Source organism: Heteronotia binoei, chromosome 1 (assembly GCF_032191835.1).
Source record: "Heteronotia binoei isolate CCM8104 ecotype False Entrance Well chromosome 1, APGP_CSIRO_Hbin_v1, whole genome shotgun sequence".
NCBI lineage: Eukaryota > Metazoa > Chordata > Lepidosauria > Squamata > Gekkonidae > Heteronotia > Heteronotia binoei.
This window is the reverse complement of record NC_083223.1, coordinates 218,344,928-218,370,844: the sequence shown is the minus strand read 5'-3', so window position 1 is coordinate 218,370,844 and position 25,917 is coordinate 218,344,928. Positions and strand designations below refer to the sequence as shown.

Here is a 25,917-nt window from a genome sequence, read left to right as displayed (position 1 = left end):
AATTCAGGGGGTTCAGACAGTTCCCTACAATTGCATCTCCCAAAGCCTGGCTTGTGCATCTCTCTTTCTCACTGGTGCCAGAAGTGGCCATGGGGGGAACTGCTCAGAAGGAGAGTGAGTGAGGGGAGCAGCACAGCTGCTTTCCCCCTCTTCCAATTCTTGAGGGAGCATGCTCCCTTAGGATGCAACCATCAAGAGAGCTTATGCCTCCAGCAATTGAGCTGACAAGGATACTTGGTAAGGCTTCCTTTGATGCATGGTAACATATGGTTGCCAACATGGACACCTGCTTGGTGAGAGGTTCCAAGTGGAACTTGATGCCCCTCTGCAGCCTCTGCACTAGTAAACCCACTTCCAGTACAATATCTGCACATCCTGCACCTGGGTCCAGAAAGGCAGCTATCTTCCCCTGAAGCATTTGAAGGGAATGATGAGATCTAGGACTGCCATGTCAGGTGAGAGACCAGTTTGGTGTAGTTGTTAAGTGTGCAGACTCTTATCTGGGAGAACCAGGTTTGATTCGTCCACATGCAGCTGCTGGAGTGACCTTGGGCGAGCCACAGTTCTCACTGAACTGTTCTCTCAAGAGCTGTTCTCGGAAGAGTTCTCTCAGCCCCACCTACCTCACAGGGTGTCTGTTGTGGGGAGAGGATGGGAAGGAAATTGTAAGCTGCTCTTAGACTCTGAGTGAAAGGTGGGGTATAAATCCAATTTCTTCTTTGTAAGGACCTCCACCATCTGGGAGGGAGTCAGCCGCTTCTTGTTGCTGAATGATCTATCCCCCTACACAGTGTTAATCTTGGAGGTCACCTTGTCTAGGGCATTCTTCTGCTACATGAGAATCTCAAGCATAGCACATGTAGAATTCCAGTAACTGCTGATGTTGCTGTTGCTGTTCATGGAATGTCCATCAGTGCTTGCTTTTGGTGTAGCAGATGGGTTGCCTTCACACTGTGTGAGAAGTGACTCATGATATTCTGGCAGGTTTGGAGCAGACTCTGGAAATTACAGATCACAGCATCCATTCTGGGATTATGTGTGCCCCTTCCGTAGAAGAGATCTGAAGGGCACAGCATTACCAGTGGTGGTGTTTCTTCACATTGTTCCTGAGCCCAATTCTTGAGTGATTACTCAGGTCTTTCTCTTGACTGATGCTAGCCCTAAACAACTGGGACAAAGCAGAGTTCTGCATCCTCTAGAAGTGCTTCCAGACTGTGGAGGTATAGAGCCATATCAACTAGGAGCTGTGAGCACCACCTCTTGTGAGAGGTGAGGACAAGACAATGGAGAAGGAGATGCCCGAGAGAGGTGGCAGCACCTCGGAAATATGCCTGCATCTTTTCCTCTTGTGCTACCTCCATCCTCTCTTCCTTCCTCTCCTCAGAAGGCCTGCTGGACTCTGGAGAAACTGGAGAAGTAGAAGACTTATACCCCACTTATAAGAAGAAGACTTATGCAGATTTATACCCCACCCTTCTCTCTGAATCAGAGACTCAAAGCAGCTTACAATCTCCATTATCTTCTCCCCCCACAACAGACACCCTGTGAGGTGGGTGGAGCTGAGAGGGCTTTCACGGCAGCTGCCCTTTCAAGGACAATTCCTGCAATAGCTATGGTTAACCCAAGGCCATTCCAGCAGCTACAAGTGGAGAAGTGGGGAATCAAACCTGGTTCTCCCAGATCAAAATCTGCACACTTATCCACTACACCAAACTGGTATTTTGGTGGTATCCAGTCCTCTCCTCCAATTATTCCAGCAGACTCTGGCTCCCTGGGGTGAACTCAAGAGCCCAAAGAATCTTGTCCCCCAAGCTCAGGCTCCTCTTCCTCCTGCTGAGTCGCAAAAGATGAAGGCAAGGCAGAATCAGCAGATCCTGACCAGTGCCTGCACCTACCTCAGATACCTTTGCAGGCAGTTCTGCTGCTGCAGATTCAATGAAGAGGGCCTTGTGAGGTCTGCAACTTTATGAGTCAAGTGTGGAAGTCTTAAAAAACAGCAACAACAAAACCTCAGATTATATTTTTCCAAGACTACACATAAAGCCTTTTTTCTCCATTCAAAAATTAAGCTAATCTGGCTTTCTGAAAACCTAAATTCAGTTTTTGGAGGACTAAACTCTATTTTTAAACCAATTATTTTGAGCGCCAGGCCAGCCTAAAAGTAAAGCTGTTCTCCATTTGGTTTAAAGACACCTGACTTGTTTTGGGGGAAGCTTAACCAAAGTCTATTTATATTTGAGAACTGAACCCCAAGCTGAAATTTAAAATATTTAAACCCTCACTTAGAGTTAACTGTTCTTTAAACCTAATCAGAAATTTTCTTCAGAACCTGCTGCAACATTTTTTTTTAAAAAAAACAAACATCCCAAAACTTAACAAACCCCTCCCCCCCAAACTCCACAACTTGGAAAGATTTTAGAACAGCTGTAAACACTGAAGAATGCAAAAAGATAAACTAGTAGCAACCTGGAAACCCTTTAAAATTAAAAACCTTTTAGAAATGGAGAAAAGGCAGTTAAAAATTCTAAAACAAGACAAGGAAAGAGAACTCAACAGCACAAGTCTTTATGCATCCCTTTTAAAAACCATTCAAAACAAAATGAAGGGAAGCTATTTTTCATAAAACCAAAAGAAAATAAGGCTCCTTCTCCGTCCTTAACTAAATCCCAGTCATTTTTTTTTTAAATAGAAATACTTAAAATAAAATTTTAAAATGGAAGTTCACTGTGGCAAACCAGACTTGAAGATGTTTAAGCACAGAACAAGAAGGAAGTCTTATTTATTTTGTTCTATTTAGATTATGAAGATGATGATGATATTGAATTTATATCCTGCCCTCCACTCCGAATCTCAGAGTCTCAGAGCGGCTCACAGTCTCCTTTACCTTCCTCCCCCACAACAGACACCCTGTGAGGTGGGTGGAGCTGAGAGGGCTCTCATAGCAGCTGCCCTTTCAAGGACAACCTCTGCTAGAGCTATGGCTGGCTCGAGGCCATTCCAGCAGCTGCAAGTGGAGGAGTGGGGAATCAAACCCGGTTCTCACAGATAAGAGTCCATGCACTTAACCACTGCACCAAACTGGCTCTCACACTATCCCATCCTCCCCGCTGAAGCAGGCTCAGGGTTGCAAACAAGGCCAAGTCTTCCATGCAGGCAGCAGAAATCCAAGGGACAGACCAGCAACAGCAATAAAATGAAAGTCCACTGTGGGCAAACCAGACTTGAAGATGTTTAAGCACAGAACAAGAAGGAACTCTAATTAAGCTAGCCCTGAAATGGAGTCAGGCTCCAGGCTTCCTGTTTATATTCTTTGCCCATGTTGAGAGATCCATGGAGGACAATTCTAGTGCTCCCACTAATGTCTAATCCAACTACCTGAGAGAGCTGCCCATGAAGCCTGTAAAATCAGAAGAAAAAGAGGCCCAGGAGCCCCAAATATTTCAGGAATTTTTCCAGACTTGAGTATTTCAGAAATTCAAATATCATCCAAATACCTGAATATATCTGAAAAATACTGATAAGGTATTTTTGTATATATAGATGCAGACCAGAAATATCCACATGTATATCCCTAATGTGAGTAAGCTTGGATGTTCTCCAGTACATGGTGACCATGACAATGTCAAGAACACTCAATAGTATCACTGCCATCTGCCCAGAATTCAGGCTAGTGTTACTCCTATATTCCCATAGTATTCTTATTTTAAAAAGTAGCTAGCTGCTGTCCTTTAGGTTGTCCCTTAGGTATGTGCATGATGTACATGAAGTACATGACTTGGTTGCTCTTTGGTGCTTCTCACTTTCTGTGGTTGCAATATCCATCAAATATTGTTGTTGGCTGATTTATTATTAGGCATGTATGGGCTGCTTTTCTCCCCCTGGGGAACAAAAAGTGGTTTACAAAAAGCTAGATGAAGAAAACAAAGATGTGCCACACAAACTCCGCAACTGTTATTAGTTCCTACAGGCAGCTGACTCACAGCCACAGGCTGTGAACAAAGGTCCATCGACTCTCAATAAAAATCTGGACACATCTAGGCTTCAAGTACTTGCAAACAGGAAAGGACATGGAAGCTCAGTTTGTATGTTATGCAGCTGGCAGAGATGTTTTCGAACTTCTTGATAATAGTAATGTCACTTACTATGAGATGCAAATGATACAGATATCTGTATCAAGCCATGAGGCCAAATGATACAGAAATGAGGCTAGATATAGAAAATCATCCCAATTGAAATATACAATGGAATAGCTTGATGGGCTGAAGGAAAATACTGACTTGTTCTGTTCTATACATGCTTGTGCAAGAGTTTACACTGTACTATTTACACTTTATAAATTGTGAAGGTGTCACATATCAAGTCAAACCATTGGTCCGCCTAGCTCAGTATTACTACTGCTGACTGAATCTGATTCTGGATCTCCTGTATGCAAAGCATATGCTGTACCACCGAACCCCTTCCCCTTTTGCCTGCTTAAGTTCTAGTGCACCTCTGGATACAGTTTTTCATTTTTCTTACACAGTGCTTTAGAAAAAGAGACATAGAAGTTTTCCATGAGCAGAAGCTCTCTTCCACATGTGGCTGTGCAATTTTTGGACCTAATCCAATGAATTAATGAGGCATCTGGTCTGCTCAAAATACATTGTTTTCTGTTGTTTTAACATTGATTTTGTTAATTCTTGAAGAACAAGAGGAGGAGATTGGATTTATACTCCATCCTTCACTACCCAAAGGAGTCTCAGAGCGGCTTACAATCTCCTTTCCCTCCCCTCAACAGATACACTGTAAGGTAGGGGGACTGAGAGAGCTCTCCCAGAACTGCCCTTGAGCAGAACAGCTTTGAGAGAACTTGTGGCTGACCCAAGATCACATCTGATTTCAACGTCCATGCCGACGACTTGGCCTCCACTCAGGCGATGGACCTAGTGTCTTCCATGGCGACACTGGGACTCTCTCAATTTGTTACGACACCCACGCACCAGGCCGGGCACATGTTAGACCTGATCTTTGCGTCCGGGATTTCGGTGAACGATATCGCGGTAGAAGCGGTACCATAGTCGGATCACCTAGCCCTCAAGGCCCGTGTGGGGATGCCACCCCAACCCTGTGTGGGCGGAGAGCCTATTTTGGCTCGCCCCCGGAGCCTGATGGACCCGGAATGGTTCCAAAGGGCACTGGGGGATCCCTGGCCCCCTGGCGATTCCCTCGATGACTTGGTGGAGGCCTGGCAAGGCCGGCTAACCAGGGCTATCGACGAGATCGCACCTCGACGTCCTCTGCGCCCTCGCAGGAGGCTGGCTCCATGGTATACCCTGGAGCTACGCCGGCTGAAACAGGGGCTCGACTAGAGAGGCAGTGGCGGCATACTCGGGACGAAGCGACGAGAACATCTTATGAAGTCTTATGGGATGGCACGAAGCGACGAGAACATCTTATGAAGTCTTATGGGATGGCAGTCAAGGCTGCAAAGAAAGATTACTTTGCAGCCAAGATTGCATCTGCAAATTCGCGCCCGGCACAATTATTTAGAATAATTGGAGACCTTACTACATTGCCTCAAGACAAACCAAATGTTAGGGAATTAGAGATAGGCTGTGAGGCTTTTGCGAAATACTTTGCAGATAAAATCACGTCGCTCCGCCAAGACCTGCCTATCACATTGGATGCAGTACGGGAACTTGAGGCTCCGCGCCTGTCTTCGGGTTTAGAGTTGGGCTGGTTTGACCCACTCAGCCTGGAGGAAGTCGACGGAATTCTCTCTGTTGCGCGCCCAACAACTTGCGATTTGGACCCTTGCCCCTCCTGGTTGATTAAAGCTTGCCAGAGGGAGCTTAGATGTCCTTTACGGGACATAATAAATAGATCCCTCTCGGAGGGGCATTTTCCATCACCTCTGAAAGAGGCTTTGGTCCGCCCCCTCCTGAAAAAATGTACAGCAGATCCGGCCGAATTGGCAAATTACCGACCGGTTTCTAATTTACCGTTTTTAGGTAAAATTATTGAGAGGGCAGTGGCACTGCAACTACAGGGTTTTCTGGATGACGCTTCCGTCCTAGACCCTTGCCAGTCCGGCTTTCACCCGGGCCACGGGACGGAGACAGTGCTGGTCGCCTTGGCAGATGACCTCCTGCGGCAACTGGATCGAGGTGGCGTGGCGGTGCTGATGTTGTTAGACCTGTCGGCAGCATTCGACACGGTCGACCATCGGCTACTGACCCGCCGCCTCGCCGACATAGGGGTCAGGGGACTGGCCTTACAATGGCTTTCCTCCTTCCTCAAAGGTCGGGGACAAAGGGTGGCAATCGGGGGTGAGCTTTCCCGGAGGCGCACACTAGATTGTGGGGTGCCTCAGGGAGCAGTTCTCTCCCCGATGTTATTTAACATCTACATGCGCCCCCTTGCCCAGATTGCCCGGAGTTTTGGACTGGGTTGTCATCAATATGCGGATGACACCCAGCTTTATCTGCTAATGGATGGCCGGCCTGACTGCGTCCCAGTGAATTTAGACCGGGCACTGCAGGCCGTGGCAACTTGGCTTAGGCTGAGTGGGTTGAAGCTGAACCCGACGAAGACAGAGGTCCTTTGCGTGGGGCACGGCGCTCTGGGAAGGGAAATACCTCTTCCGGTTTTTGACGGTGCGCCTCTGAAAGCAGCGGGCCGGGTCAAGAGCCTGGGAGTCCTACTGGAGCCTTCACTATCAATGGAGGCCCAGGTAGCGGCCACTGCGAAGTCGGCATTTTTCCACCTGAAGCGGGCAAGGCAGTTGGCTCCTTTCCTGGAACGCCGGGACCTGGCAACAGTGATCCATGCGACGGTCACCTCAAGACTAGATTACTGCAATGCCCTCTACATGGGGCTGCCTTTGTGTCGAACCCGGAAGCTGCAGCTAGTGCAGAACGCAGCGGCCAGGCTGTTATTAGGACTCCCGAAATGGGGGCATATACAGCCGGGGCTGCGTGAACTGCACTGGCTGCCACAGTTACATACCGGGTCCGATACAAAGTGCTGGTTATCACCTTTAAAGCCCTATATGGCCGAGGACCTGCCTACCTGAGGGACCGTCTCTCCCCATATGAGCCCCAGAGAGCACTGAGGTCAGCAGGGAAGAACATGCTGACTATCCCTGGGCCAAAGGAGGCAAAATTACAGAGTACCCGGGCACAGGCCTTCTCTGTTATAGCCCCGTGCCTTTGGAATCAACTCCCGGAGGAGGTACGGGCCCTGCGGAATTTGGACCAATTCCGCAGGGCCTGTAAGACCACTCTTTTCAAGCAGGCCTTTGTAGACCATTGATAGGATGGCTGTTTAATCCACCAACGATTTTATCTAGTGACCCCTGCCATAATATAAATATACAGAATAACATCAAGAAGATCACCACCGTCTAAATTATGGAACGACCCAGACAACTGGAACTGGTTTTAGATTGTTGTTTTTAAACTACTGTATAATTTAATTGTTGTTTTAATTTACCTTATATTGTATAATTTTATTGAACTGTTGTTAGCCGCCCTGAGCCTGCCTAGGTGGGGAGGGCGGGATATAAATAAAATTTATTATTATTATTATTATATCTGCAGGTGCATGTAGAGGAGTGGGGAATCAAACCCGGTTCTCCCAAATAAGAGTCCACTCACATAACCACTACACCAAACTGGCTCACATGGTTGTATAATCAGATATATTGAAGGAAACGGCTTTTTTTTTTTTTTTAGCAGGAGTGCACAGGAATACAGTTCTGGCTGGCTTGGCCATGGCTACAGCTAAAAAAAAAAGGTCTTTGGCAGAGGGAAGGCACTAGGCAGCCACGTGCTCCCAGACTGCACGCTCCGTCCTCTCTGCCTCCTCCAGCCTTCAACAGGCTTGTAAAGAGAGCAAGAGACGTGGAGCCACCCACAAGTGCCCCTTCCTAGGAGAAGCTAGGCCTGCTGTAGCCTGCTCTGCCACCATGTTTTTTTAGGGAGGGGGGCAAAACAAGGTGTCCATGGGGCTGTGTGAGAACACACATCCATGAAATGCAGCTGATGGTACTGTAATGTTCTGTGTTAATATGCAGAAAGCAACCTACTGAACAGTTGACATCACTTCCGGTGACATCAGGCGGTGTAGCCTAATATGCAAATAAGTTCCTGCTGGGCTTTTTCTACAAAAAAACCCTGTCAATGCACAGTTTGCCAACTACTCCTGATTTTTAATGAACAGTGCACTAGGCCAAGCTAGCTCAACCTTGTCAAGTCTTGGAAGTTAAGCAGGCTTGGCTCTTGGAGACCACCAAGGAAGCCCAGGGTTGTTACTCAGAAGCAGGTAATGGCAAACTACTGCTGTTCTTGTATTGCTTGAAAAATCTTCAGGGTTGCCATAAATTGGCTATGACTTGACAGCACTTTCTGCCATCATCTTTGCACATTGTGGCTAGATTTTTAATTACATAATTGCAACTTCACATGATTGTCTTGCTGATCCCTCCCTCCCCCTCCCCCCGTTGACACACAACGTTGTCTTCCTTACAAAAGAAGTCAACTAGTTGAGGTTCTTGGACTTGATCCAGAAGACTTTTATTCTTCCATCTTGATTATAGCTGATGCCTTAATAGTGACTCCATCCCTCTTTGGTATGATGATACATTTCATTATTGTGAGCTGAGATTTTGCTGCAAGATGTTAATAGCCAGTTCCAGTACCTACAATGTCCTGAAACAATAATGATTAATAATAATAAAAACCAGTAGTACTGTTGACAAATGCTAACAGAGCACAGATTACTGCAATAAAATGTATTCTGTCAAGTGGAAGGTGGTTGCAATGCCATGTTTTATTAAATTCCATTGGGTTTTAGAAGGATATTATCATTATCATCATTATTGAAAAGCAGTGAGGGTACAAAAAAGGGGAAAAGGGGTGGGGGAAGGGTTATACAACATAATTACATTTGTTGAAGACAGCCATGTAGTACATAATGTATAGGCCAGAGAATAATTTCCCTTTCATTTCCTTTATTATAATTTTATGGTATTATCTATAAAGTACAATAATTATTTTTTCTGTTGGGATACAGTTGTATCCATCATTTAAGTTTTAAATTTCAAGCTTCATAATTAATCTGACTACACTGGTTTCATCTTTACTACACATTCAATGTTAACCTATTTTCACCACATCATATTCATTAGAACTTTTAATAAATATGTGGTATATCATAGTGTAAAAGAATATTATATATCTCACAGAGATCCCATTTATATTTGGGATAGAACAGATTTTAATTCTACTTCTACTATTCCATTACCATACATCTGTATCTGATATTTTCTCACTTTCAGTTTGTCTCCTGGTAGCATAATACATATATAATACACCATCTTTCCTCAGATTTCATAATAGATTTCTCAAAAAGATTGTTAATTTTGTAATTACTGCATGTTCATCAAGTTTATTTTCCCATGTCTAGTTTCTATTTTGCTGTGTAAATAGTTCTAGCCATTGTCGACATGTATTTGAATAGCTCTGCTAAATTTTTTTATAATTTGTTAGGCAGAACACCTAATAGCATGCTCTTGGCTTCCACTGGGAATCTAGACTTTAACATATTCTGTATCTTTCAGTGTATTTCTTTACTACTACACCAGAGGCATAGCCAGAAAATTTGGGTGGTAGGGCATTGAGAAATCCTGTGGGGCAGGGGAGAAAGAGAAAGGGGAGGATAGCTTTTTGGAAAGTTCCTCAATGTTAAAAGTTGCCTACAGACAGAACTCTCCCAGTTCTCTCGCTTCTCTCAGCCTTCCTTACTAGGTTGTTGTTAGGATAAAAAGAAAGGTTCTAACATCACTTTCTTGACTTAAGCCTGAATAAGATTCATGTCATTCTTTCCTCTTCCAGCGGACCATTTCTCCTTGTCATGCACTTATCATTTTCTCTTGCTGAATGTAAGGCCAAAGATAATCTAAGTAATCAAATCAATCCACAATTTATAAAACATGTCAAGTATTATTATTTTTTTTAAAAAAACAGACACATTGTTAATACGCAAGTCCTAAGGATGTTTACTGAAAATTTAAACCCCGCACATTTTATTTCAGTGCTTTGGGAGCTTCCTTCCAAGAAGGTCCTTTCAGCCGCCTTCTCCCCCTCCCCAGCAAAAGCTGCTGGTACACCTCTCCCATCCACAGTCCACTAAGCCGGGGCAGCTCTGCCTTGCATGCTCCTTGGAATTCAGCCCCTTAGACTGGTGGGTCAATGTGACTCCACTTCCCCGTGTCTGCCCCACACTCCAAGCACCCAGCTCCCTTGCCACCAAGGCTTGCCAGGGCAGGAGGCAATGGGGAGGCTGAGGCTGGTCTCTTGCCCTCCTCCGGGAAGACTGTATGGAATGAGCGAGCTGGCTTGGCCCGTCTGCCTCCCTGTTCCCTCCCTCCTTCCCTCCCTCCTCCCCCACTGCCTGCTTCTGGCCAGCTCCAAGTGCTCAGGGGTGGATCAGCTACTCAATTTGAAGCCACTGCAGCTGTGTTCTGAACAAGCTATAATTTCTGGATCAGCCTCAAGGGCTACCCCTATGTAGAGTGAGTTACAGTAATCCAGTATTGAGGTGACCATGGCATGGATCACTGTGTCAAGCTCAGGGCTAGAAAGATAGGCAAGTTGCCTAACCTGGCAAAGTTGGAAGAATGCCAGCCTGGCAACATGTGCTACCTGAGCCTTTTACAAGTCCACCACATATGAAAGAAGGTTCCATTTGGGTCTTGAGATTTCCAGCACTTGTAGTTTTTATGTGCTTTTGTATCTTTAGGGATTTAGAAGGATTTTTAGTCTAATGTTGCTGATACTTTTGTCTGTCTTCTTGCCATTTTTTAAGCCTTATAACAAATATGTGTGCTTTCTCCTACTATACTGGAATTCTAGGCTAGATGCGAGCAAGCAGCCAATACCACATGTACTTGTAGGCTGGAGTGAATCAGTGTATCATGACTGATAGGTGAACAAAGTTTTGAAAAGAGAGCTGTACTTTGGCAGTGCATTCTTAATTTCTCAGGTTTCTGGGGCTCAGAATGTTGACTGAACTTTCCCTGACACTTCTAAATTTATTGTGAGGAGGGATTTCAAGAGCACTATAGAATGTGAGAAAATGATTAAATATGTCAGTAGCTGATACACAAGTTATTCCAAGAGATCCTAAGGTTAACAAAATAATAAAATTGGACATAAATCCAACTTACCTCAAATTAAGTGTCAAATAATAAGGCTGCTTCTCGCCCTCCCCCCCTGCCCCCTGTGTATAACTTATATACATTTCCATGGCAAGGATTTACCAACACTGAGAGACTGACAGTTCCCTTCTGAGATGCATTATTTTTGAGACACATGCCACCTCCCTTGACCCGTAGCTGGCGTCCAAATTTATTCTCAGGTTTAGCTGCCAAATGGGGTTCTGGTGTAAATGGATGCCGCTATATTGCCTCCAGGGCTTTTTTGCATTGGGCTTGGCTTTGGCTTTGGCATTGCAAGCTGTCAATCTAACATTCTGCAAAACTAATTGGAGTTGAGTTCATTTATTTATCTGTGTACACATGTGTTTAAACACACACCAAAAATGTGTTTTAACTCTCAAGAAGAAATTGGCAAGAAATTGCCTTTGAGAAGGCCATGTTTGGTTTAGAAATATGCAAAATTAAGCTGATACCAGATGCCTCTGATTTAATAGTTCAGTGTATTCCATGTTTACATTTACAAAGCTCAGACATATCTTTGTATCCCCCCCCCCCCCAATAGATCATCCTTTAAAAGAGGGACCAATATTGATGCATTAGCCAGTTTAAATTTTCAGTCCTGATTGCACCTAATTCATTAAATTGTATGACAGCCACTGTGTTGCTTCAGTCTAAAGTGGAAGCTTTGCTGGTTTTTTTTTTTTTGTGAGGAGGGGGTCAGAAATTGTCAGGCACTCAAGTCTGAAATAAGCTTTCATGTCCTTTTCTATTTTTCTATTAATGTCTGTTGAGGACAGCAGTGAACCTCCCCCCTCCAATACATATGCAGAAATACAGTTGCAAATTCATGTTCTTTTCATTCACCAAATGTTGCAAGAGCTCCTTTGGCATAACCTTGAAAGTCTGTGTTTGTATAATGTTTGCATAGCTTTAGGAGAAGAACAATGAAAACTGTTGAGTGAGTTCAAGTGGGGATTTAAATCCATACAAGGACTAAATGGGAATGCTTTTGCTTCATAAGAGGGAAACACATTTCTTTTATTAATGCGTTGAGAATCAGCCTTAGAGGAAAGCGATGAGTGAGATGGGGAATTATGTTTCACTGTTTTGGCGCATACATGGAGTATGCTTCAGGAGCCATAGCTCAGTCTCAATTGTTAGACAGCCATTGCTAGAAATGGACAAACGAGCTTCAAAATGAAATTAGCAAGGGGTGAACCTTCTCAAGAGGAAGAGGCTTCAGCTCCTGACCTCTCAGCTGCTGGTGCTGGAGACTGATGAAGGTCACATGGTCACATTCTCTAGAGACAGCAGGACCAGCCTGGTGAGTGCATTGTCTCAGTCAGCAGTCTCTGGTGATTTGGGGGTGGGGTATCAGCAGCATGTTGACATACTGGAGCTTTGCACAATACTACATGAAGACTCTCCAGAACCAAGAAGGCAGTAGACTCAGTCCTGTGAGTTCCATTTGCCTGTGCATAAAGAAAGTGTACAGCATGAAATATCTCAGAAAGAATTTTGACTTCCTGCTTGCCTGAGAAAAGGGCATTCCTTTAGGACTGAAGTGTCTTGATTTGTGTGTTCATTAAGGGCAACTGGCTGACCACCCTCCACCATGCTGATTTGCTTCCAGATTTTATAGTGCTTTCATTTTGTAGTCACTGGCCAAACATATACTTGTATTTGTTGAATGCGTTTGCATACACATGTTGGGAATGTTTTGCCTTCTTCAGTAAGCCCAGTGCATATTGACCCTCCTAAACAGTAGACCTTCAGGCCATGTCAGCAGTTGTTTTGCAAGTTCCCTTGGTTTCAAAAGTGTGATGTGACTGATTATAAAAATAGATCCAGATGAGTAGCCGTGTTGGTCTGAAGCAACAGAATAAAGTTAAGAGTTCAGTAGCACCTTTAAGACCGCAACGTTTTATTCAAGGTATAAGGTTTCATGTGCACACACACAGTTCTTCAGATACAATGATACATGGTTGAAAAATAATGAAGCTGATGGTAAAAAAAAAAGGGGGCAAGACTTCCTGGATGAGAATCAGCATGGTTTCTATGAAGGGGTCATAGAAACTTTTTAGCATGTTAATTATAATAGACTTTCACTTTAGGAGAAATTAGGCAATGCAGTCTCCTGGGAATTTGTGCTGGGTTGGGCACTCTTTAAATTATTCATAAATTATCTGGAGTCAGGCTTTTAACAGTAAGACAGAAACAGCCATTCTCTTGGTCAGCCATTCTCTTTTTCAGCCTAACCTACATCACAGGATTGTTAGGATAAAATGGAGTATGGGGAAATCATGTGTGCCACCCTGAGATTATTGAATGAAAGGCAGTATAAAAAGACACCAAGTAAATAAATATATGGTCATATGCCAAGCAGACAGTGAAGACCTTCCAAACGATCTCTCCAAATTGGAGACTAGCTAAAACTATGTCAAGTGAAATTTGGTGCCAGATGATGGATAACAAATGATTTACATTTATTTATTATGCTTCTTACCTAATTTCTCCTGAAATGAGACCCAAAGCAACTTCCTAAGAAAGAGATCATGGGGCACAGTAGAATAGAAGAAGAGATTGGATTCTTACTTGGAGTCTCAGAGTGGCTCACAATTTCCTTCCCTTCTCCACAACAAATACCCTTTGAGCCAGGTGGGGCTGAGATAGCTCTTTCAAGAACTGCTCTTTCAAGAACAGCTCTGCTGAGAACTTGTGGTTGACCCAAGGTCACCCCACTGGCTGCGTGTGAATGAGTGGGGAATCAAACCTCATTCTCCCAGATTATAGTCCGTACACTTAACAACTACACCAGCCATTTGGGGACTGAAAAAAATAAATTCAATGTTAGTATGTTTGACCATTCATATTACTGAGTTTCTTCACAATGCACATTGGCTGCTACTGAGCTTCCCAGTTCAGTTGAAGGTGCTGATTTTCATCCTTTAAAGCCCTTAAATGCCTAGGACCCACATACTAGTTGGATCAGCTCTCTTTTGATATGAGTCCATTAAAACACTCTTCCCCACACCAGGGGCTACTTACTATTCTCATGGTTAAGAAGGTTAACATAGGCTCTGGAATTCTGCAGTAAAATTCTGAATCACTCACTTAGTCCCCTCTCATAAGATTCTAGGGGGTCCAATGTCCCTCAGGAGCAGCATTTCAGAGATCATTTTGGGCTACAGTGAGAGAGGAGTTGTGGAAGTCGCATTTCACTGAGAGCTAGTTTGGTGTAGTGATTAAGGGTGGCGGACTCTAATCTGGAGAACCAGATTTAATCCCCCACTCCTCCACAGAAAGCCAGCTGGGTCAGTTACAGCTTTCTCAGTGCCACCTACCTTACAAGGTGCCTGTTGTGGGGAGAGGAAGATGATTTTAAGCTGTTCCAAGACTCTTTCAGGTAGTGAAGGGTAAAACCAACTGTTCTTCTTGTTTTCTGTAGTATCTCATATGTCACACATTACAGATGCTGAAAGCTAATTTGGGTACTTGCTAGATTCTGGTAGAGGCAAGACGGGCATCTCTTGGGCTGGGGACTGTCAGGAGATCTTGGGAGGCCAAAGAAGTGACCTCCAGGACATATATGGGGAGAGACGATCCCGCAGGTATATTGGTCCCAGGCTGCGCAAGGCTTTAAAAGTAAAATTCTGGTTTGGTTGAGACAGAATTTGGGTTAATTTTGGTATGGAATTTTAATTTTTTCGCTGGATACTTCTGTGGTTTTCTAAAAAGGTACAAGGTTCAATCCTACTTTAAAATCTGTTAGTAATCTTGTGATCAATTTGTTTTATTTGTACAAAAATATGTTGCTTTTGTATACAATGCTGTATTGTCCATTTCTGTGTGGTGACTTGCACCTTGTAGTTGGTCTAGCCTGTGCTGAAGAGCTTTCTAAGCTATAGCTAATCATACCTCATTTATCATCTTTGAGTAAAGGACATAACCTCTTGTCACAGAATGTATATCAGTGCCCCCCCCCCCCATTTCTAGATATCATGTTTGCCATCTACAAATGATAACAGGGTTGCACAGATGTAACAAGGGAAATAATTGGGCTTGGGTGCTGATTTTAAGAGATGACCTTTTAGTCTGTCAAAAGAAAGCATGATCTAATGGAGCCAAGGACCTGTCCACCAAGAACTCTCAAGTACAGCCTCCTTTTATTGCCATATAACTGGTACAAGACTTATTAAATCCTTCTATTTCAGTGTAACTATCATAGCTATCTTCTAATAATGTGCTGGGAATATCAGCATGTGGCCTGAAGTGTACTTTGTAAAAGAAAGTTCTATTTTTGTAATGTCCACACTCCTATGCTCATTAAAGTATATAGTGATGTGAAGGCCCAGAATTTGTTGGAGATTTGGAATTTTTGTGGAGCTTGGAAAAAGCATCCTAAAATATTTGCCAGTATGGTGTAGTGGTTAAGAGCAGTGGACTCTAATCTGGAGAACCAGGTTTGATTCCCCACTTCACATGAAGCCAGCTGGGTGACCTTGGGTCAATCACAGTTCTCACAGAGCTCTGTCAGCTGCACCTACCTCACAGGGAGTCTGTTGTGGGGAGAGGAAGGCAATCATAAGCAGCTCTTTTAGGTAGTGAATAGTGGAGTATAAAAACCAAGCCTCCTCCTCCCAGGATTAGCCTAAAGCATCCTTGATAAGCATTTGTGCAGCTGCTGCTTGAAGACTGCCAGTGAGAAGGAGCTCATCACCTCCCTAGGCAGCTGATTCCACTGCTGAACCATTTCTAACATTAAAAAATCTGTATAGTATTAGCGACATGTGACCACCATCTGCAGATATCTAAATCCTCAAATTTGGGCCACGTGGACACTAAAGCAATTTTTCTGCAAACTTGGGGGACCCAGGTTTGCAGAAAAATCCCAAATCTAAACAAAACTACATCCCCCCCAATGCAATTGCATTGTCTGTGCACGTGCAGACAGTTCTCTTACCTGATGAGAGCAGAGCCACTACAGGTGGGCCTGGCCACATCTGCTGGCAGCCATGGCAGGCATGGCCTTAGCATCAAAACATGTTGGCTTCTGGGCCTGGCTGTGGCAGCAGAATACACTGGCAACCACACTGGGCCTGGTTGAGAAGATGAGGACACCTGGGTTGATGCGGCCCAGCTGTGGTGGAGGACATGTCCTGGCCACTGCTGCAGTTTAGCTGCAACAGTGGAAGATACCTGGCAGCCATGCCAGGTTTGGCAGTGACAGCAGAATATGCTGGCCACTGTGGTAGAGGAAAATGTCAGTAGCCAGTCTGAGCAGCAGTGTTTCATCTCCCCCAGCAAGTCTCCTGCCCTATGAGTCATAAGGGGATTCCCCCTCTGTGAGTTTTGTGGGTCCTCCCTTTTTTTTTCTAGTATCCAGCTGGTATCTTTCTGCCTGTAATTTAAACTCGTTATTATGAGTCCTATCCTCTGCTGCCAACAGGAATAGCTCTCTTCCCTCCTCTAAGTGACAGCCTTTCAATCTAACTAGATTTGTTTCAAGGGAACCAATGTAATGGCCAATTTAAAAAAAAAACCTCAATTCAAAGGAGAACTAGTTACTTTTTTGGAGAATTAGCAGTGGCTAACATAGGGTGGCATGAACTATAATGACACAGATGGTAGTCCTTAGGAGAAAACCTTCATACATTGCATTAAAATGTGAATATAGCTGCAGATACTTATAAAATGGATGAATGTGTAATATGCCATGATGTCCCTTTCAGCTTATGACAACACTATGAATTAATGACAACCAACATCCTATCATTAATAGTCTTGTTCAGGTCTTGCAACCTGAAGGCAGTGTCTTCCTCTTTTTCTTCTCCATTCAACTTGTCCTAGTATTATTGTCTTTTCCACTGACTGTTGTCTTATAATGTAACCACAGTACAATAGCTTCAGTTTGGTCATCTTAGCTTCTAGGGAGAGTTCAGGCATGGTTTGATCCAGAATCCACTTATTTTTCATTTTGGTGGTCCATGGTATCCGTGAAACCCTCCTCCAACACTACATTTCATATGAATCAACTGCCTTCCTGTCAGCTTTCTTAATTGCCCAACCTTAACAGTAGCTTTTCTATTAAACACTTTCCTAGCTTTTATATGAAACACGAGCTGAGTTCCCCTCCCCCCCTGAAATTCTCTCATATGCTTCAGTAACCAATTTGCTGAATGTGCTCTAGTGCTTCTTCATTTTCTGAATCCAGCTTGAACATTTGGCATCTCTTGTTCCATAGGTAACAGCCTTTTTTGTAAAATTTTGAACATTACTTTGCTTGCATGAGAAATTAATGGGAGGGTCTGAAATTTGTCACTCTAAAGTAGGTTGCTGCAATCTTTGACATCTCTTTGTTTCAAAATTTATAAATAGACTCAACACTTCCAATCTATGGACCATTGTTTTGTTTCCCATATTTGTTGGCATATTCTTGTTAAGGTTTTGCTGGACTCTGTTTTTGTGGTTTGAAATAGATCTATTGGTCTCCCATCTACTCCTGGTGATTTATTTCTCCCGTTTGCTTTGAGTGCAGCTTTCAATTCACTTTCTAAAACTGCAGGTTCTTTTGCAAAAGACCCTTCTTTTAAAGAACCTGTCATCCTTTCATCTCTTATGTAAAGTTCTGCATTAATCCTGCCTTTTCTTTATTTTGTCCTATTCAGTTAATGTATTTTCATGTTGATCTTTCAATATCCCTAGCCATGGCTTAAATCCCCCTATTTTTCTTGGATTTTTAAATTTTTTGATCTATTTCTGTGCCATTTTAGTGAAATTATAAGCTTTCCAAAGCTTTAAGTCTAGAAAATATTGTTCCTTAACAAAATCCATATCTGTGTATATGATACAGAAAACATGATTAATAGCATCTTCTTGTGAATATTTCAGTGATTCTGATCTAGATTCTCCAAGTGATAGAGTAGAATCTTCCCTTTATTTTCTGTCAACTCCCTGGCAGTAACCATAGTCAATCACCAGATGGTGCTAATGCAACACTGTTCAAGGACTAGCCAGGGCATAATGCCATTTATGACCAACCTGATAACTTTAAATGAGATTTAGGCTGTTCACAAGGGTTTCTTTGATTTGGTTTGTATGCGGGTCTTGTTTCTGAGAATATCTATGTAAATAGAATGGAATAGTTTATTCAAATAAGCTTTAGTCCTGCTAGAAAAATATAATGCTGAGAGCTTACACAGGACAGAGGAGATTGGATTTGGTTGGGAGCAGAAAATATTAAAACATTTCTATCCAAATATAAACAACAATGTTATCTTGAACTGAATAGACCTTTTATATAGCTGTGTCAGGATTGCATCTATGTTGTCTGGCTACAGAGGGAGGTGATGTGTGAGAGAACCTCTTTTCCTTTGTTTAAAGCTTTATTATGTGTGGAAGAAGAAAGCATATGAAGCGTTCATATTCTTGGCATATACTGCAGTACTTCATGTCCTCTTTCTCTTTTTACATGAAATTGTAAACTGTCCATATTTGGGTGTGTCAGATTTGAAGCATGCCTATAAAAGGCAAGTTTATCTGACTAAAAGAGAAGGGTAAATTGGAATAGTTAAGAAACTGTTTTGAAGAGCCTGCTGTGGACTAACGCTTATTTTGCTTACTTCCTTAGGAAGGCAAACTTTACAGTGTAATATGTTGCACTACATTTAAAAAAGTTAAATGGTTAAATGCCTAGCTATTTAAAGTGGCTCAAATCCATTCTGACCATTTTGTGCCAAACTACATATGATTATTTCGCAGGAGCACCCATATTTTCCTGAGCAACTATTGTTATAAGCGTGCCAAAGGCACAAATAACTTAAAACAACTGAGATAGGTGGGGCTGCCAGTACTATGAGAGATAACATGGAAATTGTAACAAGTACTCTTAAAAGTACTCTTTCATTGAAATCTGCCTCTGTTCCTGAGGACTGGAAGGTAGCAAATGTCACCCCATCTTTAAAAAGGGTTCAGGAGGAGATCCAGGAAATTACAGGCCAGTCAGTCTGACTTCAATACCGGGAAAGTTGGTAGAAACCATTATCAAGGACAGAATCAAGGACATTATCAAGGACAGAATGAGTAGGCACATTGATGAACACAGGTTATTGAGGAAGACTCAGCATGGGTTCTGTAAGGGAAGATCTTGCCTCACTAACCTGTTACATTTCTTTGAGGGGGTAACCTGTTACATTTCTTTGAGGGGGTAAACAAACTTGTGGACAAAGGAGACCCGATAGATGTTGTTTACCTTGACTTCCAGAAAGCTTTTGATAAAGTTCCTCATCAAAGGCTCCTTAGAAAGCTTGAGAGTCATGGAGTAAAAGGACAGGTCCTCTTGTGGATCAAAAACTGGCTGAGTAATAGGAAGCAGAGAGTGAGTATAAATGGGCAGTCTTCGCAGTGGAGGACGGTAAGCAGCGGGGTGCCGCAGGGCTCGGTACTGGGTCCCATGCTCTTTAACTTGTTCATAAATGATTTAGAGTTGGGAGTGAGCAGTGAAGTGGCCAAATTTGCGGATGACACTAAATTGTTCAGGGTGGTGAGAACCAGAGAGGATTGTGAGGAACTCCAAAGGGATCTGTTGAGGCTGGGTGAGTGGGCGTCAACGTGGCAGATGCGGTTCAATGTGGCCAAGTGCAAAGTAATGCACATTGGGGCCAAGAATCCCAGCTACAAATACAAGTTGATGGGGTGTGAACTGGCAGAGACTGACCAAGAGAGAGATCTTGGGGTCGTGGTAGATAATTCACTGAAAATGTCAAGGCAGTGTGCGTTTGCAATAAAAAAGGCCAACGCCATGCTGGGAATTATTAGGAAGGGAATTGAAAACAAATCAGCCAGTATCATAATGCCCCTGTATAAATCGATGGTGCGGTCTCATTTGGAGTACTGTGTGCAGTTCTGGTCGCCGCACCTCAAAAAGGATATTATAGCATTGGAGAAAGTTCAGAAAAGGGCAACTAGAATGATTAAAGGGCTGGAACACCTTCCTTATGAAGAAAGGTTGAAACGCTTAGGGCTCTTTAGCTTGGAGAAACGTCGACTGAGGGGTGACATGATAGAGGTTTACAAGATAATGCATGGGATGGAGAAAATAGAGAAAGAAGTACTTTTCTCCCTTTCTCACAATACGAGAACTCGTGGGCATTCGATGAAATTGCTGAGCAGACAGGTTAAAACGGATAAAAGGAAGTACTTCTTCACCCAAAGGGTGATTAACATGTGGAATTCACTGCCACAGAAGGTGGTGGCGGCCACAAGCATGGCCACCTTCAAGAGGGGGTTAGATAAAAATATGGAGCAGAGGTCCATCAGTGGCTATTAGCCACAGTGTGTATGTGTGTGTGTGTGTGTGTGTGTGTATATATATATATATATATATATATATATATATATATATATATATATATATATATATATATTTGGCCGCTGTGTGACACAGAATGTTGGACTGGATGGGCCATTGGCCTGATCTAACATGGCTTCTCTTATGTTCTTATGTTCTTAAAATAGAGACCGATTTCCCGCTAGCCTTATGCTGCTCTCACTCTCCTCTTCTCTGCGGGGCTTCTGTCAGATTCACACTATCTACCCCAACGCTGCAATTCGCTCTGCCTCTTTCACACAGTTTGCCACACGAAAAAGGTGAAGCTAGTTGCAGCCCCGGGGCAGATAGTGTGAAATCTGACAGAAGCCCCACGGAGAAGAGGAGCATGAGAGTGGCATAAGGCTAGTGGGAAATCGGTTAGTGTCTCATGGCATCATAAAGACTGACAGATTTACTGTGGCTATTAGTGTTTGCAAGCCAGGGGCCATATTGTGAGGTACAAGTGGGCTAGGACTCATGAAAGTATATACATGATTTTTTTTAATGTGCTGTTTTTGCCACAGCAAACTGACATCTAACCCTCTGAAATTTGTTGCTTTTAAAATAAATTGCTTTTAAATGTTAATCATGAGTATATCCAAGAGTGGGCCTTTGGACCTTGAGGAGTCTTTGGCCACATTCAACAGAATCTGAAACCTATGTCACTGCACAAGAGTTTGTGATTTGAATCCAAGAAGTAGATGTTTAGTCTGTGAGCTCCCCTGAGACAGCAACATCTCCAAGAGCTTATAGGTCTCTTATTAGAGGGCCTACTGTCAGCTCTTGGAGAACTGGTTACAACAGGGGTGTGTGGTCTAATATCCAAAGGAGCTCCTGCTACGAAGTTAGCCCTGGCTTTTTCTTCAAAGAGGTTACACTCTGTTTCATTTTGGAAATTCCCTTAGGTTGGAAAAGAGGTTTGTTATGTGGCATGGAAAGAAATGCAATCGATGGGTGGTTGGGGCTAGTTTTTGTCACATGGTCATTGTAGTTGACAATTTCACCGAAATTTTGTTTATCTGACCAATTGTTGTTAGGATAAGCTTGTGAGATGCCCTTTAGATTCTTATTGACTGAACATTTATTTTACAGTCTCCATAGTTCTTCCCCACAGAACTCTGCTTCCAGATTTATTTTCATTCTGTAGATGGCCCCCTAAGATTGTGGGAGTTTGACCAGAAAACCAGGCAGGCAGCTCAGTGTATTTTGATTGGGCTGCTGGACATTTTAGTGTAAAAGCATACGACATTCTGCCTAGATATTCTATACACACAGTGAATTCTGTGTAACTAAAAGAATCTGCGTATGCAGCACAAATAGAAATAAAAACACAGCCAAAGGCTCTGCTTCACCTGTTTTATGTATTATATAATTTTGTGCAGGTATCAGACTACGAAATAGAGGTACAGAGATTGCTGAGTCCATGCTTAATTCCCTCCCCCTGCTTTTACTGTAGTCTAACGGAAAAAGTAACTTTCCCTCTATAATAAATTGTTCCACTATACCTTGTTTAAAAATTGTCTTCCATATATTCAGCTTCAGAGGGAAAAGTACGTGGACCAATCTAATCCTGGATATCTGCTGACTTTTATATCTTTTTATACTGTGTGAATTTCTTACTGTCAATCTGCAAAACAAAAATTGTTTTATCATTTGTGCAAATCTTTTAATATGTGGATATGTTTACATGTATCTCATTACAATCTGCAGGATTTGACTACATTTGTGACAATCCGACAAAGCTGTTCCACACACAAGCACAAGTTTCTGTGCTTTGATTTCCCCTATACTACTGCACAGATTGCTCTGGAGGGGAAAAGTGAACTCTATCCAGCACCTGGGATTGTGTGCTCACTATGTATAAGCTATCAAAGACATTATCAGCATTGCCATCTCTTTGGCTGCCTTTATCCCTCATTCATTGCAACAGTAAACTGAAGGGGGGTGGGATAATGCTTGCAGTTCTCTGGATTAGAACATCTGTCTGCTTATTTCAACTGGCTAGTGTTTACTCCGTAAATATTTTCTTTAAAATGTCTTGCCTATCTACTCTCAAATGTGAAACCTCCAGAGTCCAAACCTCCATAGTCTTTTCTGCAGTCAGTATTCTATTCATTTCTTTTTAATGTTCCCTGGAACTATAAACAATGAGATCTTCCTCCTTGGCTTGTCCTACAGCATTTGAAGCAAAGTAATTGATAGCTGTTATAAGAATAAATTTAGTTTACTAACTTCCATAAGCAACCAAGCTTAAAAAGAAACCCTAGTAACTGTAAAAGTTTGGCCAAGAACTGGTGAAACTAATACATTTGTTACCCACTTGTCCTTTCTAATAATTGTAGCTGCTTGTTGTATGATTGCATTTTCAAATATGAACTGCAGAGAAATTATATTTATGATGAGAAGAATTTTCTGTAACAGTTATTTAAAAACTTGCAGAAAAACCCCTATTAAATTTGACTTCCAAAAAAAAAAATCGTCATCTAACTTTTTGTGAGCTGTTTTGTTGCACATATTTTGTGCCAATTTTGCCATTTGTTTGCTAGGATGGAAGATAAATCACTTTTCTGCAGTTTTTTTTTAAAAATACATTATTTGCCTAAGAGCTTGTCTCATTTGCTTCTGTCATACTTTCTGTATTTTCTTTGTGCAAATATTTTTAGAAAAAGTAGTCTGAGTTACGCAAACAGTTGCCTAATATGTATTTTGTCAGTGAAGCATTTCTCTTTTTTTCATTTTGTTTACTTTTTTGCATGTAATTTATTGATTCAACATACTTTTAACTAGAAATGGCTATTTCATTATGCCCTGTGTGGTGACAATTGTAGCAGCATGATGATTGATGTTGTTGTGCATGAATTTCCAGTCCTACTTTTCTGTTAACCTTTGATTGTATTTGAATGTACTTCAGTGAGAAAGCATCATCCTTGGTAACTTTTAATAGCCATTTCCCAGTACAGCTGACTAGAATGTTGGCAACAATTAAGTCTATAATTGAATATTAATAAGATACTATTTATTGTGTGTGGGTTTTTTCCTTGACTTCCTGAGAATGTTTTCCCTTTGTAAAAACTGTAGTGTGGTCTTAACTGGGCACTGATATTTAAGCAAATATATTAACTGAGGCTTTTAGAATCACAGTTTTCAAAAGCAATGTGACAATTGCCTTTGAGTAGAGAATGCATCACTTGTAAATGTTTTTTATGCAGGATGGAATGTGGGACAGTGTCATGTTGAAGCAGAATAGATATGTTTTTCCTCCATAAGCTTCACATTTCCCAGGCCTGTGTGTATATATAAAATTAAAGCTTCATCACTTGTGAAAAAAAAATTTTTTTTGTATTTATGATTTTTTTAAAAATTATTCTCCATTTTATGGGAGTGTGTTGTGTTTTCTGGGTATGTTGTGACCAATCTGTATCATTTAGTGTTTTTAAAGTGTGTGTATATGTATAAAAATAATACTAACATAATACTAAAAAATAAAAAATACTAAAAACTTCAGCAGAGGTAACACAATAGACTCTAGTCAAAAGGCAGAACATGTAATATAAACATTGTTCTGCCTTTTGACTAGATTCTTTTGTGTTACCTCTAATATTTTAGTATTACCCAACCATTATTTGTGTATTTATAAAATCTTCCTGGTAATAAGCAATTATTTGACAAATGCAGCAGCTGTACAGGGTTTGATGGAATGTATGAATAAAACTGAAACCAATTATATCTGACCTGTAGATCTTTTGATTGACTAGTTCCTTGCAATGAACAGAAATGTCATTGTCTTCTACCAGTATCTGACTGTCTAAAGTTCTGTCGCAGGTAAAAATGACTTATTTTTCTCTTAGTTGATGCTCTTCACAATATGTGTGAATTAGTCTTCTAATAATGTTGAAAGTTCAATCCTGTATTTACCTTACCTGTATAGCTGGTGCTGTCTAAAATGATGAGAGCATTTGCGTGTGCCTAAGCAGTGGAAAACTGATATTCTTGCCTTGTAAGTTTGTGTTTCAGGACTGGTATGTGCTTTGCATGTAGTGATGTGGCTCAGGTAGCTTGCTAAAGAGATAGCTGCGTAGAATGCCGAGTTATGTGGTAAGACAGGATAGTACTAGAAACAGCAGCATTTATCCTCCCCCCCCCTTTTTTTTCAAAAGCTGCATTTGTATACTATTTTTAGGAATGCCTTTGCATACATGCAGGTGTGTGTGGCTGAGTCTGTGTAAGTGTGTGTGTGTGTAGACAGACCTACATTCACTGGAGCAGGTTTTATTTTTGTAACGAAATAGCTACAGATAACTCTGCCAGATTAACAGTTCAGAATTAATAGGTAGCAAGTAGAAATTGACTTGTGGTGGTGGTTCTGGTAAAAGGGCTGTTAAGTTGTCCTATTATTGTGCACATTGTTCGTTTTTAGAAAATGTGAATTGCATAAAGAACATAATATATATTTTTTGTATTTTATTAGATTTTATGATGCTTTTAGATTGGGGCAGAATTTGGGGTTTTGTCATAAGCCGCCTTCAGCTGTGGAAAAATTCAGGATTTAAATGTGTTGATAAATAAGCATATGAGAACGAATAAATTGGTACTAATTATCTTCTAGCACTTTTCAGTTTTGCCAAGTGCTTTACAATTCAGCCTCATTCAGCTGCCTACTTATATGCTTTTGCTTTAGATTTTTCTATTTTTATGTGTGTTTAGAGTGTAAGCGGCCATCAGCATTTATGAGGACACTGCGTTAGCCCTGTATATATTCTGTTGCTCTCTCATACATAAGGCGATTGAAGTCCGTGGGACATATACCCACAGCAGGTTGTTGTATGTTGTAAGTGAGGAGAAAGAAGCGGTTTTCTGGTACTGGGGGAACAGGAGAACATTTATGTAACATCAACATTTTAAAAAATAATAAAACAAACATTCCTGCACTTAACGCGATGAAAGTAAGGAAGAAGGTGGCACGAATGAGTGTTGATGTATTCCTGGAGATGTTCATATATATGATTGTGACAGGTCTGGCACAGAACTCCTAAATGTTAAAAGCTAATCTCATACATTTCAATGCAGACTTCCTCCAAGTATGCATGTTTAGGATTGCAGCATGCAGTTTGACTGAAGTGTGCTTTATATACAGTTTCTGCTTTTATTTCCCTCCATTGATAAGCATGTATTTCTAATTAATGTCAAAAATTTGTCATCTACCTTGGATCATGAGTTTTGATGACTGGCTTTTTTTTTTTAATCCTACAGCATTACTAATGAGGCAGGAGCCTCTATATACAGTGTGAGTCCTGAAGCTTGTAAAGAGATGCCAGATTTAGACCCTAACCTACGAAGCGCAGGTAAT

General features: G+C 41.9%; 1 protein-coding gene across 1 annotated transcript in view; it reads left to right on the top strand.

The window, feature by feature from the left end:
* The window catches only part of SRBD1 (S1 RNA binding domain 1), a 293,248-nt gene that overhangs the window by 88,620 nt on the left and 178,711 nt on the right, over window positions 1–25,917 (top strand). Inside the window, exon 15 of the mRNA XM_060247694.1 lies at window positions 25,821–25,912. Within this exon, the coding sequence (XP_060103677.1) occupies window positions 25,821–25,912 (92 nt within the window). The remainder of the gene's footprint in view (window positions 1–25,820; window positions 25,913–25,917) is intronic.